Consider the following 16,669-nt stretch of genomic DNA (forward strand, 5'->3'; position numbering starts at 1 on the left):
TAAATGTTGCAACTCTTCACTAGCAATAAGGGAAATCTTGTGCACCATGCATCCAGCAGACAGTCTAGATGTCTATAGGATTGTGATTGTGTCAACTACAACCAAGAAGTTCTTTGGCTAATTTATTTTTTTGCTCTATCAGAGGTAAGGAGCACATACAAATTCTTAATTGCATCTTGAAAGCACATTCAAGATACTTTCAATAACATTTGCTGAGATAAGTGTCCTGGAGACTACACTGAACATACTCAGCAGACTATGAATGTGCTCAAAACTAACATTTAGGCCACAGGAAGAGCTCCTAACTCTATTGGAGGGAGGTGGGGGGAGTAGGAGCACTGTAGGGGAACTTTTCTACTCCCAGCAGGATATTTTCTGACAAACAAACTAAAATGAAAAAAAAAAAGTGTAATTCAGGACTTGAATTACCAGCTGTTAAATCTAGTCACTGCTGCTTCATTTTGAAAATAATTCAAAAAGTTAAGTGCATAAAACTGGGTGCAAAAAGCAAAGACATTTGTTGGCTCAATGGCAAAGATGATGAACTTGTCTTTTACTCCTAATGCTGGTATTTATGAAATGTTAAATCTTAATTTAAAAATGTTCCCTTAAGCCCAGCGACATGGCAATGAATACAAACCATGACTAGCACAGAGTCTGTTGCATAACAAGATTTGAGGTTTATGACCTAAAAACAATTCCCTTGTGTCTCAGGAGAGTCTGGTAGGAAGCTGTTTTACATACATTATATTATTTAGCTATCCTATGGGGTGGTTTGCATTTTGTACAAATGGTTTAAGACCTCCAAAGAATGATTCTATGGGCTAATGCAGACAGTTGAGGGATTAATGAGGAAATCATGATTACAAATGATTTAAAACAAAATCTTAATTTTCTAATACAAATTAAAATAACAGAACATACTGTATTTATATTCAAAGATCTAATTCCCAGGAATTTTAATTGGAAAAATAAGGTAAATTTACTATCAACATAAGCGTGTGAGTTCTTGTGGTGGGAAAGGATGTAGGTTAGCTACAGCCATGTTCAATTTATAAATTCAGATAATGGGGTTTAACAAATAGAGTACTATGGATCCAAGCCTTTAGGAGTACACTGGTTTCTTGATAGCCCTACTCTTCCAATCAAACCAATGCTATGCTTTTGACTGACACACTATTTCAAGTTGATGATACCTATAATATCAACTCAACAATGCATGTTCTACAACTACATCTACTGCTACCAGTACGACTACTACAGTGCATGCATTTAGTTCAGTCCCACAGATACATACACTCTAAGAACAGGCAAGGGGAGATGTGAAATGTTTTACGGTACGACAGGTGTTTTGTTTTTTTAAGTAGGGGAAATTAATAAAAACATAAAAAGAAAAAGTGTACAAAAAAAAAAAAAGAGACATTTCTCAAGAGTTGATATGAGTTGTTTCTTGAACCGTTTCATCTGAACAAGCAAAAAACATGCAACCAGCTGCTACTAACAAGAAGCTGGACACTGAGAGAGGATTAATAGGTGTGGACAAACCTTCCCGCTGAGCGCGCTCAGAAGAGTGTTTGAGAGGAGGTGTGCACGTCCGAGTGTAAGAGAGGCCGGAAAGAATGCCTCAGAGACACCCTCTCTCACAGCAGCCCCAACCAAGCAAGAGAGAAAACAACAAAAACATAACTGCTCACACTCACCATCAAGGTCAGTAGCTCACGTTACTAGATTTGTTATAGCTGGCAAGTATAAAGTACAGTAAGGGGTTGTTGGGGGCTCAGGGATCAAAGGCAGCATTTGCAGTTGGAAACTGGCAAGGTGTTAAGGGCGAGGGGAGGGAGGGAAAGAGGTATATACCCTTAGCTCCAAACCACAAGAGAGGCCTGAGCCTTCCCTGCTTTATACCTCTTGTCATCATTTATACTGGGCAGAGTGGGGGTAAAATGTTGCCCTTCTGATTTGCTAATATTTTTGCCCCCACTTTGAATGACTGCCCAAGGTGTCAAGCAGTGAAGAATCAGGCTTGTCGCATTATTATTTTATTCTCCACTCATCAGGGAGGAATAGTTAACGCTAACAAGCTGGGGAGCACACTAAGACTATGGGGGGGGGGACCCAACAACTTTCTGCCGAATTTAATTTGTTTTCTGTTTTTTTTTCTTCCAAATTAATTCCTACCCTCCCAAGTGTAAGATAAAAATGTTTCCCCCTCTCTGTTTTCCTTTTTTTAAACAGCACTTACAAGACAAAAATGATTATGTTCAAAATATGCCAGGTGAAATTAAAAGAAACGTGACACTGATAGTGAAATTGTCTAGGAGGAGTTTGCAGCATTCAGACTTTCAAGCTTGCTAATTTTACATGGCCCAGGTCCCAATTCATTAAAAAAAAATACAAGGAGGGATGAGTTTATCAAAGCCAACTAGAGGATTTAGCCACACAGCTCCCACGGAAGTGAATGGGAACTGTATGGCTAAATCTAAGTCAGTTTAGAAAATTGTCACCCATTGCATCTACATGGGCGTGTTGGTTTGGTGCGTGATTTATAAAGGGAAGCACCAAAGCATAAACCTCCCAGTCTGGGAGAAGAGTTTAGCAAGTGAGAATGACACTGAACACGAGGACAGGGAAATGTCCCTTTCTACTGATCACAGGAGTTACTGTTGCAATTGGTACCAGACCTTATTCCGTCTAATAATAGTAATTGGTGATTGTATTCCCACAAGCAGAAATATAACAAAACAAAACAAAACAAAAGAAAGAGGGAGAGAAGGAAACAGAAGCCCACAATGTGCAGAATCACAAAAATGATTACTGACCAAAAGGTTCATGACATTAACACAGCTGACATGCAAGTTAACTGCACCCCAGGCTGAAATAATCTAGGCATATTCTTTTGATGATTATTAAGCAAACATGCAAATTTTCCACAGTACACGTAAGAACAGCATCTTAGGTTACACAGCGGTCATCGATGCCCAGACAACACGGTGATGGGGCTTTAGAAATGCATTAGACAAAGTCTTGCCTGGAAGTGTGCATGCATTTTGGGTGCTGAACAGATCTTAGTTTTCTTACGGTCCATATTTTTGAAAGAGCTCAACTCCCTAAATAAAGTGGCCAGGCTTTTACTGGGAATGCTGGGAGCTGCTGAGCGCCAAACACTTCTGAAAATCTTGCCACTTTGTTTAGGTGTCTGAATGGGAGCTGTTGGTGCGGAGATCTTCGCAAAAATCTGGCACTAGAAATGTTCCAAGATTCATGTCCAAAAAGGCAGCTATATAAAAAATGCATTGAAGTGAACACGAAAGTTTTGGGAGTGCACTTAAGCTCTGATCCCGCAAACATTTATGCATTTGCTTAGCTTTACTACTGTAAAGAGCCCCCTTGAAATCAGTGAAACTACTCATGGGAGTAAAGTTAAGCACATGCTTAAGTGTTTGCAGGATCAGGGCCTGAATTTTCAAATGAATTGGCACAAGTGGAAAGTGGAGCTCTGATTTATTCACAGAGAAGGTATAGCGTAGCAGCACAAATAGAACCGCCCCAGTAAGGTGCTGTGGAATAGAATGTGTGTGTGGGGGGGTGTTTCTGTTGCCCATTCGTTCTCTGGTGACTTTACTCAGACTGACAACAAAAGGAAGCCAATGAGTGCCAGTCATGCTGCATTCTGCATTTTCTGCATTCTGCATTAATCATAAAAGCATACGAGGGGATTGTGCACAATTGCAAAAACATTTTTCTTGTAATGAATCGGGCCCATACACTGTAAGATGAGATTTATCATACTCCATTGCTCCTGAATACAATTCACTACCATTGCTGTATGAAAGTGACAAGCCCAAGATGCCCTGTTCAACAACTCTCTTTAGATGGAAATGACTGCAAATAAAACACCATCGTTCCATAGAACACATTTCACTACAAATGTAAACAGCCTCTAGTTTAAGAAGTTTGACAATCTCTTTCTTCCTCCTTGAGATTACGGGTGAGGTTGGTGAGTTTTGTTTTTGTTTGTTTGTTTTGGGGCACGCATACAATTTTGAGACTTGAAAGGCATTTCCAAACTCCATACTGCTCTTTAAACTTGCCAGGAAGGGTGGTGTTAATTTAGGGTTAGATTTAGTTTCGTATTGCACGTTCAAATAAAAATAATAATAATAATAATAATAATAATAAAAAAAACCACACTAAAAAACCCCAAATGATTACAGGCACAGAATTGATTGATGCTCAGTTCAATTGTAAAGGGGAACCAAAAGCACTCTGATTAAAAAAATAATAATAATGGAAGCAACGTTAATCTAGCCAAACCCTCTGCGCCTTGCTAAGGGGCAACTCACCAGGTCTGTTAGTACTTAAAACCTAAAGGGCAAAACACGAGGAAGAGACAGTGACAATTAAGTCAATTTTCCTCAATTAATACGTGAAATCAATTTTTCTTCTCTTTAAAGAAAGGGGGGAGGGAGAAAGAAAGAGAAGGAAAAATATTCCCACAGCTGTCTGGCAAGTCACCCCTTAGGCTTTCTCCACATGCCACAAAATAAAACTGGTACAGATGATCCTTTGTAGCCCCGCAAGCAGTGCCAGTTTGCATGGAACGGAGTTCTCCTGACATCTTACTTTGGACTCCACAGAATTAGGGTCTCACTCAATGCATATTTGGGTGTTAGTGCTCAATAGCCTTTTTTCTTTCTTTCTTTTTTTTTTTTTTTAAGAGCCTAGCTAGCCAGCGTAGAAGTTCCATACAGGTCACTGAAAACCTCTACTCTAGGATCAAATCGTGAGTAAGCTGGAAACATTATTTGCTGCGTGTCTTGTGTGTACAATGTTGAGCAAAACCACACTGAAGCGGTTGGGGAGTTGAATGCCAGGTAGCAAAAACGTTTTTTCAAAACTCCCTCCCTCCCTAGATGTCCCTTCATCATTAGCAAGAACAAATGGTAAGATGAATGCACGGGATGATACATAAATGTTGAATGTACATGTGAGAGCAGGTAAATCTACTGAGAAGGCATCGCTCTACCCTTTGTTCTTGCTCAGGGTTTATTGTTTTGAGTCACCACTGTACAATCAAGACACAGCATAGTATGCAGACACAGAACAGGGTGTGCTGGTAAGTTAACAGCCCACTCATGACTGTACTGAACATTCAATTACTTAAGCAAAGCGCTAATTCACATGTTTCCCTACATTGAAATTCTAGGGTAATAACTGTAATTGGTAACAATTTATTTATTTCCCTTAAGGGGGGGGAAATAAGCATTTGGAGGGACAGAGAGAAAAGCTTTAACATTTCTCGTGAAGCTTAGGCCGCAGTTTGCAGTAAGTAACAAGAGCAGTAGTCTGAGAAACAAAAACTAAGCTTTAAATGGCAGGCAAATTAAAAAACATACTTTGGAAACCAACAATACAATACATGTGCTTTCAGCAGGGCCACTTTGATTTGGCTCCAGGTAACGTTTATTGATTGCCTGTACTTCAGGCAGCATTTACAGCTGTACCACCCCAATTAGAGTTCAAAGGAAAGCGGATCTTGAGTGCACATATGAACATTTTAGGATCTCTTCTAATATACTGTAGCAGATGTGATGCTTTTGTCTCCAGATTAACAGGAAGCTCTGCTCTAGTAAATTACCATCCTGGTAACCAGCTAGTTCCAGGGGAAAGAATACTATTTTGTTGGGAGGTGAGGCCAAGAAAGGTATTTTAAAAAAAAAAATCCATAGGACAACTTGCCATGATGTCTTACTGGGGGCAATCGTTCAAGCCACAAATCTGGGTGGTGTGGTTTGATCTCGCAGCCACTGGAGCATTAACTGCAGAGAGCAAATGCTGCATTGTTAACCCAGTGCAAACTTCACATGAGAAATGAAAACTTTTTTTTTTGTCCTTTATGAGCTTTAATTTAAAATAAATAAATGAACAATACCAACGCCGCCGCCCCCACCCTGGGTTTGACAGTTCTTATGTAAACCTCCTGTAAGGTGCTCCAGGCCTCATGGCCTCCACTTGTAGTGTGAGTTTTTTTCAGGTCCCCAGGATAAGTGTGAGGAAAATCAGAGTAATGATGGACAGCTGCAGCCACATAGAATACCGACAGAGCTTTTACCTTCCCCTGCATTCTGAGGGTATGCCATGTAGCCGCCTCTTCCACCGGCCCCCCTACCTGATCCTCTTGCTGCTGCCACCGCTGCTGCTGCTACTGGTCCATAGGCCGCTGCCGGAAAACCTAGCCATGGAAAGAAGGAGAAGGGTAAAGGGAAAAATCCAATGAACAGCAGGTGTAACCAAACAAAAAGAAAAGGGGGGGAGGGCAAAATACTGTAGTACTTTTGGGGGCAACTATGGTCAATTATGGTCCTATTTTCAAAAGGGGTTGGTGATTTGGGGGTCTGACCTGAGGAACCTTAAAAGAGCCTGATTTACTGACAGAGCTGAGCCTCTGAAAATCAGGTCCCTTTATGGTGTGCCTATTTGGGCCTGCAAAATGGAAGCACCTGTGGCCTTCTTTTGAAAATCCTGCCCTAAATCCTCTGCAATGAATTTCAATGGCTGCATGCTCTGATGATGCCTTTTTATCCTGTGCATAGGTCTTCTGAGCCACTGCGAGTTTTAAAGGCAAGATACTGGAGTGAATTAATTCACAGAGACAGCTTGTAGGATGTGGTTTATATCTTCTTGCTTTCAAACTGTTAGGGCTCAGATCAGTTTTGCACAACAAGAAGGATACGTTGATTTTATTCTTTGCTTATTTGCAAGAGGAAAGCAATGTGCTGATTTATAGACAAGAGAGTAATCAAAATTACAGGAGGGTCCTTGTTTCAAGATCACAGGTTTGCTGGGATAAAGGAAATTTTTTTTCACTCAGATGCATTAAAAAAAAAAAAAAAAAAAAAAGAAGGTTTCTAAAGCAAAACAGCAGCATATCAAGGAATTTCAGGTACCATACCCTGACGCAGGGGGACTGTGAAACTGCAGAAAAATGAGCTGCCACTAGCAACATTTTGGTTCCTAATTTAATTAATTTTAAAAAATCTGCCAGAGACACTGGATTTTTTTTTTTTTTTTTTTTTTTTTAAAGTAAGCAAAGACAGGGAAAAAGGTGGTCAACAAAAACACCAGATGCCCTTGCTGCAAAGGACAGCAAGAGGCTCTGACGGATTCCTGGTCTTTGCAGAATTCCAGCTGCTCATATTAGTTTTGATGACCCAAGACAGGGCAAACTTGTCGGGGAAACACAGCTTCTGTGCCACACTGAACAGACCACAGCAGAACAACTGAGACTTTAAAGCAGCAATTGGGACAGCAGAAGAGAGCAGAACAAACTAGAGAGAGAGAGAGAGACAGAGAGAGAGAGAGAGTTCCAGATAAATCAGCAAACTACAAGCCCACTAACTCTAGTACTATCATCCCAGCTACATGTAACCAGGGAAAAACTGAACAAAGAACAGCTAAGCTAGAGTGACTCTAAGCTACTTTAAAACATCAATTAAAAAAGACATACTTGCATTTAAATACGGTAATAGGGCTGTTAGGGGGGGAAAAAAAGTCTATGTAAATATATGTACAGCTACCTCAGGCTATTGTCTGCGCCTGTTCCCCAACATACAGAACATGTGCATAAACACAGCAAATCAAGTTATTATTCAACGCTGACACGAGCCTGTTTGCTCTTATTATGATGCTGAATTGTTACAAACATAGAAGAGTGAGACACCCAGCAAGATTTATTTAGGGTGATAGGGTCAAAAGCCTAAGTCTCCTCCACTCCTGTAACCCAGATTGAGGCCTGGTCTACAGTTAAAATTTAGATTGACATAACTATGTAAAATTCACCCCCCGAAGTGACAACCTAAACCCTGCATAGATGCAGCTAAGTCAACCGAAGAATGCGTCTGTCAACCTAGCTACCGCTGCTCAGGCAGGTGGACTAACTCTAGATGGAAAACCCCTATACAGTGCCATAGTTTTGCTGCGGTAGTGCCGATAGTGTAAATGGGCCCCCAGGTACAAACAGAAGCCTCGGTATCCTGCCAGTCTGTACTTTCCTCTTAGCCAGAGCTCACTGTTACAAAATGGAATTCACTCTCCCAGGGGAAAACTGCTCTGGAACCATATTCTCTTCCCTTAGAAACAAGCCCAAACCCAAACCCTGATCCAGACTTGGACCAATCAGTCAATCAGCAAAATTCCCCAGCGCCTGATGGAACACACAGGGCCAGCTTCAAACAGTTGGGGGAGAAAGTGTCCCCATTCTCCCAAAGAAATCCCCTTCTCCGTTCTCTGGCTAAGATGATGCACAGCCAACCAACCTGCCCAGAAAGCAGCATCCTTCATGTTCCCACATCCCATTCAGGACAGGTCCATAGAGAATGTGAAAAGTCACAGGCAACCTGTCAACTGCAGGCTTTGTGGGCTCCCTAAACCGCCCCTAAGGTTCAGATGATGAGACTTGGATTTTCCATATTATAATATGCCTCTGTCTCCTTCCAGTGTGCGCCCCGGACAGCCAAACCTCCTTCGAAGACAGCATAAGAAACAGAGCCAGAAAGCATATTTCTCTTGCTCAAGTGCCAGGGACTCCCAGTATTTACTTCAAATGAAGGGCAAAAAAAGCATTACTATGCAAAAGAAGAATGAAATAATGGAGGTGGAGAAGGAAACCAACAGAAAGACCCTGAACAAAAGATGCATTATTCTACTCCAGTGTGTGCTTTGGACAGTTGTGTGAAAAATTAGCTCAGAGAAAGGAATTAGTTATTCCAAATCTCAGAGAAAAGCCTCTGTGTGACACTGAGTTCCAAACAACTGAAATATAATCCGATCAACTCAAGTGCTGTTAGGGGAACAAAGGGGTATGCCATGTGATTCTTTATGTCCAAAGTGCTGTTCCTCGTAGAAGGCTAAAATTTGGCTACAGAGAGAGACTACCTATAGCTCCGCAACTTATGATGATCAGTGGGGATCTAGACACGGATGGAGCCATGGGAAAAACTCCCAGGGGCCCAAAGCAGGGTACTATCAGTGGAAAGTACTGGGTTATGGAACTCCTTGTCAGTGGAGATCAGGAGCTGTCCTACACGCCTGTAGCATGAAGTGTAAGACCCACCTCTTTCCACAGGTGAAGGCAATGACTGTGAACTGGCCTCATAACTTTTTCCTGGAGATAAACAGGAGGGTGTTTGGGGCTGGGGTGGAGGCTCCAAGGGATGACTGGGGCCTGGATGAGGGTGGGTGGGGGGGTGTCACCAGTGCCTGTGAACAAAGAGAGCCTTGAGCCAGAATTGGGCCCCTTCACCTTCTGATCCTGTCCCTTCTTCTTCACTTGGATCCAGCAGGGGGAGCAGCAAATGGGGAGGCTGAGGGGGTGTCCTGGCTGCCTGCTCAGCAGATGCCATGGCAGCAGCTGTAGGCTGTTCCAGCAGCCCAGCATCTCAGCTGGGACGGGGGAACACCTGGCATTGGCAGCCTTAGTAACCTGACACCTGCTGCCGTTCTGGTGAGGGGAGAGGGGACAGCACTGAACGATGGAAGAGAACAGGGCAACTGCAGTCGAAGCTGGGGGAGGGAGGAACCCCGTGACCAAAATCTGTGAAGCAAAACACAGGCTGAGCGGAGCGGGGCGGAGGAGTCCACCTGGAGCCAGCTGGCATCTGAAAGGGCTTAAGCAATAAAAAGGCCAGCTCCGAGCCAACCGCATCCTACAACAGGCCCTGAACCAAAGCCCTTTGAAGTCAACGGGAGTCTTTCCATTGACTTCAATGGACTTTGGATGAGATCCATGGTGAAGGCGAAACAGCACCAGCCCTTCTTGCTCTGAGTAGCCACCGTTATCTAGAGCCATCACTATGCCAACTGAAAAATCAAAAAGGAGGGAGGGAAGAGCTCAATCTATTCATATTTGTCCCCTTCCTGCAGAAATGATCCCTGTCCTTCTTTGTGTATCCTTTGCTTATAATTGCCTAGAGAAAACAAGACGCCTAAGCTGTTCAAAAGGACTAAAGTGGATTTAGGCATTCCAATTAGCAGATATTTTACAATAAATGTTTTGAAAGGGGCTCAAATGCTGTCCAAGAAAGCCCTGAGGATTCAGATCAATTTCATGCTGCCTTATTACTCAGAAAGAGCTAACATGAATATTTGGAGTTCAATTTTTCATAGATAAATTTTTCTGCTTCCTGCATCACTAGTTTCACTTTAAATACTGAAACAGCCTCATGTGGGAGAACAAGGACACATCTGTTTTTAACTACGATGCCCTAAGGTCACAAATTTAGTGAGTGGCTGTCTACATGCAAGTGTTTTCTCAAATAAGTCTGGGGAGAAATCAAGTGGGTGACACACAACCAAAGCAGGGGATGCTGAATTTAAAGAGCCAGTGCAAAGCTGTGACATGAAGCATGGAATTAGCCTCACCCGACTTTCTCGAACAGCCACACACTTGATGAGGTTGGATATAGCTGAGATTCATAGGAACTTCAGGAGAAGAGATGGAAAGAGCAATGCTGTATATGCAAGTCCTGATATACCACATAAGCCCCACGTTAAGGGTTATGTGGGCCTTAGGTGGTGCCCTCGCTCTCTGCAATGGGAGCATTTAATCCATCATGTGCGTTTGGCTCCATTGTGCACCCTGACTGCAACAAACTGATCTTCTCATAGTTAGAGGAAGGAAAGACTTTGCCCCGTTTCCCCAGCGCTTCCCAACAAGAAGTGAATCAAGACTTTAGTTACAACCAAACCAAAAAAGGGGAGATATAATCAAGATCTGGCCATTGATCATATGGCAATTTGGGTAAGAATTCAGCACTTCCATCCACGATAAATGGGGAATAAAATATTCCCCTATCATTCCAATGCACTCCCATTCTGCTCACGCAGTGTCAAGCTGTTGGCGGCTGGCTGTGCTGACCAACCCTTAACATCCTAGACTGCAGATTACACCTACTTGTACCTGCACAGAAAGCTTCCTTCCATCCTGGAGCGCAAATGAAATTCATTGCAGGGGAAGTGCCACGCCCAGCTTTCATTAGCAAAGAGTGATGCAGCAGGCACGCAGATTGTAAGAGAGAGATCTTTATTGAGCATGCATAAAAAGTCAGTGCTACGCATTGAAAGGCCCTGTTTGTGTCTGGGAGCAGCCTGATCCCTTCCCAGTTTGCATCCCTGAGCCCCTGGTGTCATACCTAATTAGGTTGTTCCACCTGAAACCTGACCCTCACATCATAATACAGCCTGCTTGTGTCAAATAGCCGGGCAGGGATAGTCCTGGATGGATCCCAGGCCTCTGAAAACAACAGGAGCTTGGTACGCTCTGCACAAAGCGGGCAGGTCTGAGAATGAGGGCGGGCGAGCGAAACAGAGCAGGAGCAAACTATTCTCAATGACCCGGTCAACGTACCCAGCACTGAGACCAGCAGACTCATTAGTGAACCAAAACCTATTTAATTCATTGTTACATTACTTACAACCCAGTTAGTGCCACGCTAGACATCAGCGCCCTCGGTGAAGGCTTTTGAGTTTCTCCATCTCTGACACCACCATTTTAAATCTGACTAAACAGCCACCTCTCTGCCAGTTCTTTGGATACAAAACTGTAACACAGACACTGCACAGCAGGTTACGTGCCCCCCTGTGCCCAACCCACAGAGGGTGTGATTCTGTTACAGCTCCCTGTTTGAGAGCTTGCTCCGGACAATCTTCCTCTGTCCAGGGTAACCCACTGGTCAGAGTGCATTGTGTCTCCCCCTCTCCCCTTTGTGCCTGATCTACAGACGATACAAGTCTGTTACAGCCCCCAGCTTCAGAGTTTTTCGGCTCTTTAGGCTAATGCTTTCAGCTCTGGAGGACGCTGGTTCAATGCCTGGTGTCGACCAAGCACATCACATACACTGACCTGTGGGTTACACATCGTTAGTAGATAATAGCACTAAGACATCGGCACCGGTTAAAGGTCATGAGAGAGGCATGGTCCAGTGGTCGGTCAGTCGGTTTGTAATCCAGTTAATGTGTACCATATTAATTGTTTACCATTCTAGTTTTTTAATCAAAATGTTGTGCAGTAGCAAGTCATAGGCCTTACAGAAGTCTAAGTATGTTATCTCAAAACTATTATTTTTATTAGCCAAACTTGTAATTTCATTAAAAAATATTAACTTTCACAGGATTAATTTTCCATTAGCCCGTGTTGATCATTAATTACATTACCCCTCCTTTAATTCTTTATTGATCGAGTCCTGTACCAGCAGCTCCATCATCTTGCCCAGGACTGATGTCAAACTGACAGGCCTATATCTACTCGAATCATCCTATTTACCCTTTAAAAATACTGGCACAACATTAGTGTTCTTCCAGTCTTCTGGAACTTCCCTAGTGTTCCAAAGCTTATTGAAAATGAACATAACTGTACAGTGAGCTCCTCAGCCAGCTCTTTTAAAACTCTTGGATGCAAGTTATCTAGACCTGCTGTTTTAAAAATGTCTAACTTTTGTAGCTGCTGTTTAATATTCTCATGAGATACGAGTGGAATGGAAAGTGTTATCACCATATGATGAGACTACATCATCTGTTCCCCACCCCCAAATACAGAACTTTAATATTCATTGAACAAATCTGCCTTTTCTGATTATTATTGATAATTCAAGCATTTCCATCTAATAATGGATCATGGTTAGCATTCTTTTTGTTCCTAATATATTTAAAAAACTCCTTATTGTCCTTAACTTTGTTGGCCATAGATTTCTCTTTATGTGCCTTTGTTCCACATCCAGCATCCAGCACAATGGAGTTAGGGCCTCTCGGCACTACTGTAATATAATAAATAGTACAGTGCAGGGGAGAGTAACATCGGCATGTGTGAAAATGAGGAGAGGGAAACCAAGTAACTGAGGATTTGCTTTACTTTCATGAGTCATTCTTTTTAAAGGGTTAGGTAATGTTAAAACATTAAAAAGCACCTGGTATTGCCAACCCCAATGGTTCAAAAATAGTGAGTCAGGCCTCAAAACATATCATGAGATTAGTTTAAAAATCACGAGGGTTTTTTTTTTTTTTTTTTAAATAAATGTTTTGTTTTGTTTTTTAAATTTGTTTACTGTTTTCTGAGTGTTTGGGCTGCACTTGGGTCAGCTTTTCTTCACATCCACGGAGACTAGAAATTTCCTTTATTTAAAATGAAAGGTGAGAGTCTCACATAATTACTTGGGTTTCAGGAAAAACAACAAATAGCACAAGACTTTTGATAAAATCATGAGAGTTGGCAACACTGAGGATACATTAAACATGCCCAGAGAATTAAGCCTAGCAAACAAATATGTATTTCAGACTCAACTCTTTTGAGGCAGGGACTGCGATTTCCTGTTTGCACAGTACCTACCACAATGGGGATTGAACCCTCTATGTGCTATTACAATTTGAATGTTAAATAATAATGTGTGGACAGGTAGGCAGCATTTGCACATACATACACTGCACTGTGTGAAAATTCATGAAGCCATGAATGTTTCCAAACTGGGATTTCCAGAAGGGACTGTAGATTTGGGGGGTGGCGGAGACAGCATCAATTCTCAATGTTTTCCCCTTCGCCATTTAAACCACTTGATTTTATACCAAAAACTCTTTCTTGCTTCTTAGAATATACTGTTTTAAACATTAGTTAGGAAAAGTAGAGACCATGTTCACTTGATCTTAAAAAAAAAGAAAGTGTGAAATCTAGAATTCAAAATTGTCTGTAGGTTGAATAGGAAAGAAGGTGGAGGGGGAGAACTGATATCCTCTTTTCAAACAATGTTAGCAGTAGCTTTGATCAGCACAGAAAAGCTTTAAAAGGCTCACAGCTGTCATTCCAAATGGATTCTCTCTTGCATTATTCTTTTCATTAGCCAGTTATCCTTTTTGTAGGACCTTTAGGTTTAATTTTGAAAGTGTCGGACTCAAAACCATGCAGCATCCCAATATGAAACTTGTTGGGGGATATTCCGTGTAACTGTCATGTTTAGTTGTGTGCATGTGAAGAGGAAGGCTATATGTCAAATAGACAATACCCCCTACATATACAACCCTAACTTTTCTACTATCTTTCTCTCAATTCCCCCTTAAAAAACTCACATCTAAGTTTAACAAAACCACCCAACATACAGTGTTTAGAGAGAAAGAAAAAAACCCAGAGAAATCAAAATTTATATAAAGGTGATGAAAGATCTGGGTTCTACCAAAGCGTTCACAGCAAAATATTTTATGTTAATTAGTTTGCTTGGGTTTGAATGAAGATTCCACCCAAAGTTCTAAAAGTCAGACATAGAATCATCTCTAAATTATGTCTAAGCAAATTTTACAGTATCTTGAAGGTAAAACCAATATACTTTTTAAAGAAATGGGGCAGCTGAGTCTTTAAAATGCCAAATAGAGGTGAACAAACAAGAAGTTACAAAGCGGGCCTTCAGGGAAATGGAAAATTCTTTTCCTGAGCTTCTGATCAATCCTATTAACATTTTTAACATCTACAAGTCTGCTCAGAGTTCTTTATTGTGACTGCCACATTAAGTGTTTCCCTTTGTCTTAAAATGCTGCGTTATATCAAGCTTATTAAAATCTGTTTCACCAGGTCAGGAAATTAGTGAACTTCAGATAAAGCACATCATGCATAATGGGAACCTCATTAAACAGCCCATCATGTTGTTCAAGGCACAGTCCCCCACTATGTAAAATGTATGTATGGCATATGGCAAGATTTTGTAGGAGAATTCTCAACGTCAGACACCAGTAATGGAGTTCACACAGCGTATGTGTGTTTGCAGATGGGTGTTGTTATGAACAATATTTCTCCTCTGGAACTTGGACAAAAATGATAAAACCCAAATACAGTTAATTTAAAATTTGGCACTTCCACTTTATGTCCTGTAAACGATCCATTTTTCAGCTGCTTACGGCTCCTGGGTGATGGCTTTTAAAATGGGAATGATGCACTTTTGTCCAGTAATTACTTTATGCATCAGTGAGACAAAGCTGCCTATTTGTCTGCAAATTATTGTTGTGTCTTCTCAAGTGTAATAACCCCTTGCAATTATTTCACCATACAGAACTGGCAAACTTCTCAAAGGCAAATGGTTTGTTCTAAGAATTTTTGTTTGTTTGTTTTTTGTTTTTTTTTAAAGAAACCTAAAGCTTGTAGCTATTTTTTTATTCTATTTTTACAGTGTTCATGGCCTACAGCAGTTTAATGAACACCCCACAGATTTCTGTAATGTGGCCACCAACTGCCTTGTTAATCCACATGTGGTCCATAGATACTACATTTCCCAGCATGCAATGCTTTACCTCGATCTATAATTTGGAGACCCCTAATAGTAACTGGTGAAACAGACAGAATTATAGCCTTTAGATCAACACAGCCGACGTAGGTGAAAGGGACTTTAAACTAAATCATGTTCTAAGAGGAACTAACTCCATTCAGTACTAAACTGATGTGTTGGATGGAAACATTTCTCATTTTAAACCTAGAGGCCAGGCATTAGCATACATTTTTAATAAACACAATTGATTCATGAAACTATCCTTGTAGGGGGAGGTCAATGCATTCAGGCTTGCCATTACAGCAGGCAAGTTCTAAATTCTGGCCACCTGTTGTTGGCCGAACAAGGAAGGGGTTGAAGGGAATAGCATCAAAGCATCTGTTTCAAGTGCAGCCAAGTGCTTCAGACCTCATTTCAGTTGCTTCAAAAGGTACCGAAAAGACAAGCTTCTTAGTTTAAACATTTAACTTCTAAAAAAACATTCTCCAACTGTACGTATACGTGCTACAAAGGGGAAGATCTGCAATATTAGCTCCAGTATAAATCTCTTGAATTTAGCAAAGGCCTAACAAGAGCCAATGACTGGAAGCTGAAGTTAGACAAAAAATCAAATTGAAAATAAGATGCATTTTAACAGAGGATAATTAACCATTTGACCAGATTACCAAGAGATGGTAAAATCTCCATCACCTGAAGGCTGTAAATCGAGATCTAAAAGATAAGCTCTAGTTCTGCCACACATTATTGGGTTCAACAGAGTTCACTTACATAGCATGAAAGAATAATTCTCTTCACGGCAGGAATCGCAGGGTGAAATGGTGGGGCCTGTGCTATACAGGAGGTCAGGTTAGACAGTCCTAGTGCTTGGTCTTTAAACCTTTATAGTGCCAGTGAGTGGTCTGCATATTATTATAAGTCCTGGAAAAGGTTTCCTGGGAGGTAACATAAAATGCCTGATTTGAAATCTTATTACTTGAACTGATTGAAAAATTCATCATTTCAAAATTGTCCAATGCAAAAAAAAAAAAAAAAGGGGGGGGGGGGGAGGGGACTAATTTTTGAGAACATTTTTGAAAAAAAGTTCTCATTTTTGGCTGGCTCCACTTATTACATTAGGTTACATTTTAAAACTGTATTTTAATATTTATATGAGCATATGCATGCTATTCAGTCTATTACAACTAACTCTAGAGGGGTCGGGTTTAGGCTCGTATCAGACTCAGCATTATTTGATTACATTGCTCTTTCTATGATTTCTGCTATACATGAGGGTTTTCTTTATGCCTCTTTGCTCCTGTGAATAATTATTCCCATTAAATTTTCCATTTGCTCTAGCTGAGGCCTCTTAGGAGCAAAAGTTACTATCTAAGAGCCCC

General features: G+C 41.2%; 1 protein-coding gene across 1 annotated transcript in view; it reads right to left on the bottom strand.

Moving 5' to 3' along the window:
- Positions 1-16,669, bottom strand: part of MSI2 (musashi RNA binding protein 2) — a 381,856-nt gene that overhangs the window by 29,413 nt on the left and 335,774 nt on the right. Inside the window, exon 11 of the mRNA XM_065418114.1 lies at positions 6,170-6,232. Coding sequence (XP_065274186.1) covers positions 6,170-6,232 — 63 coding nt within the window. The remainder of the gene's footprint in view (positions 1-6,169; positions 6,233-16,669) is intronic.

This window comes from Emys orbicularis, chromosome 17 (genome assembly GCF_028017835.1).
Source record: "Emys orbicularis isolate rEmyOrb1 chromosome 17, rEmyOrb1.hap1, whole genome shotgun sequence".
NCBI classification, from domain to species: domain Eukaryota; kingdom Metazoa; phylum Chordata; order Testudines; family Emydidae; genus Emys; species Emys orbicularis.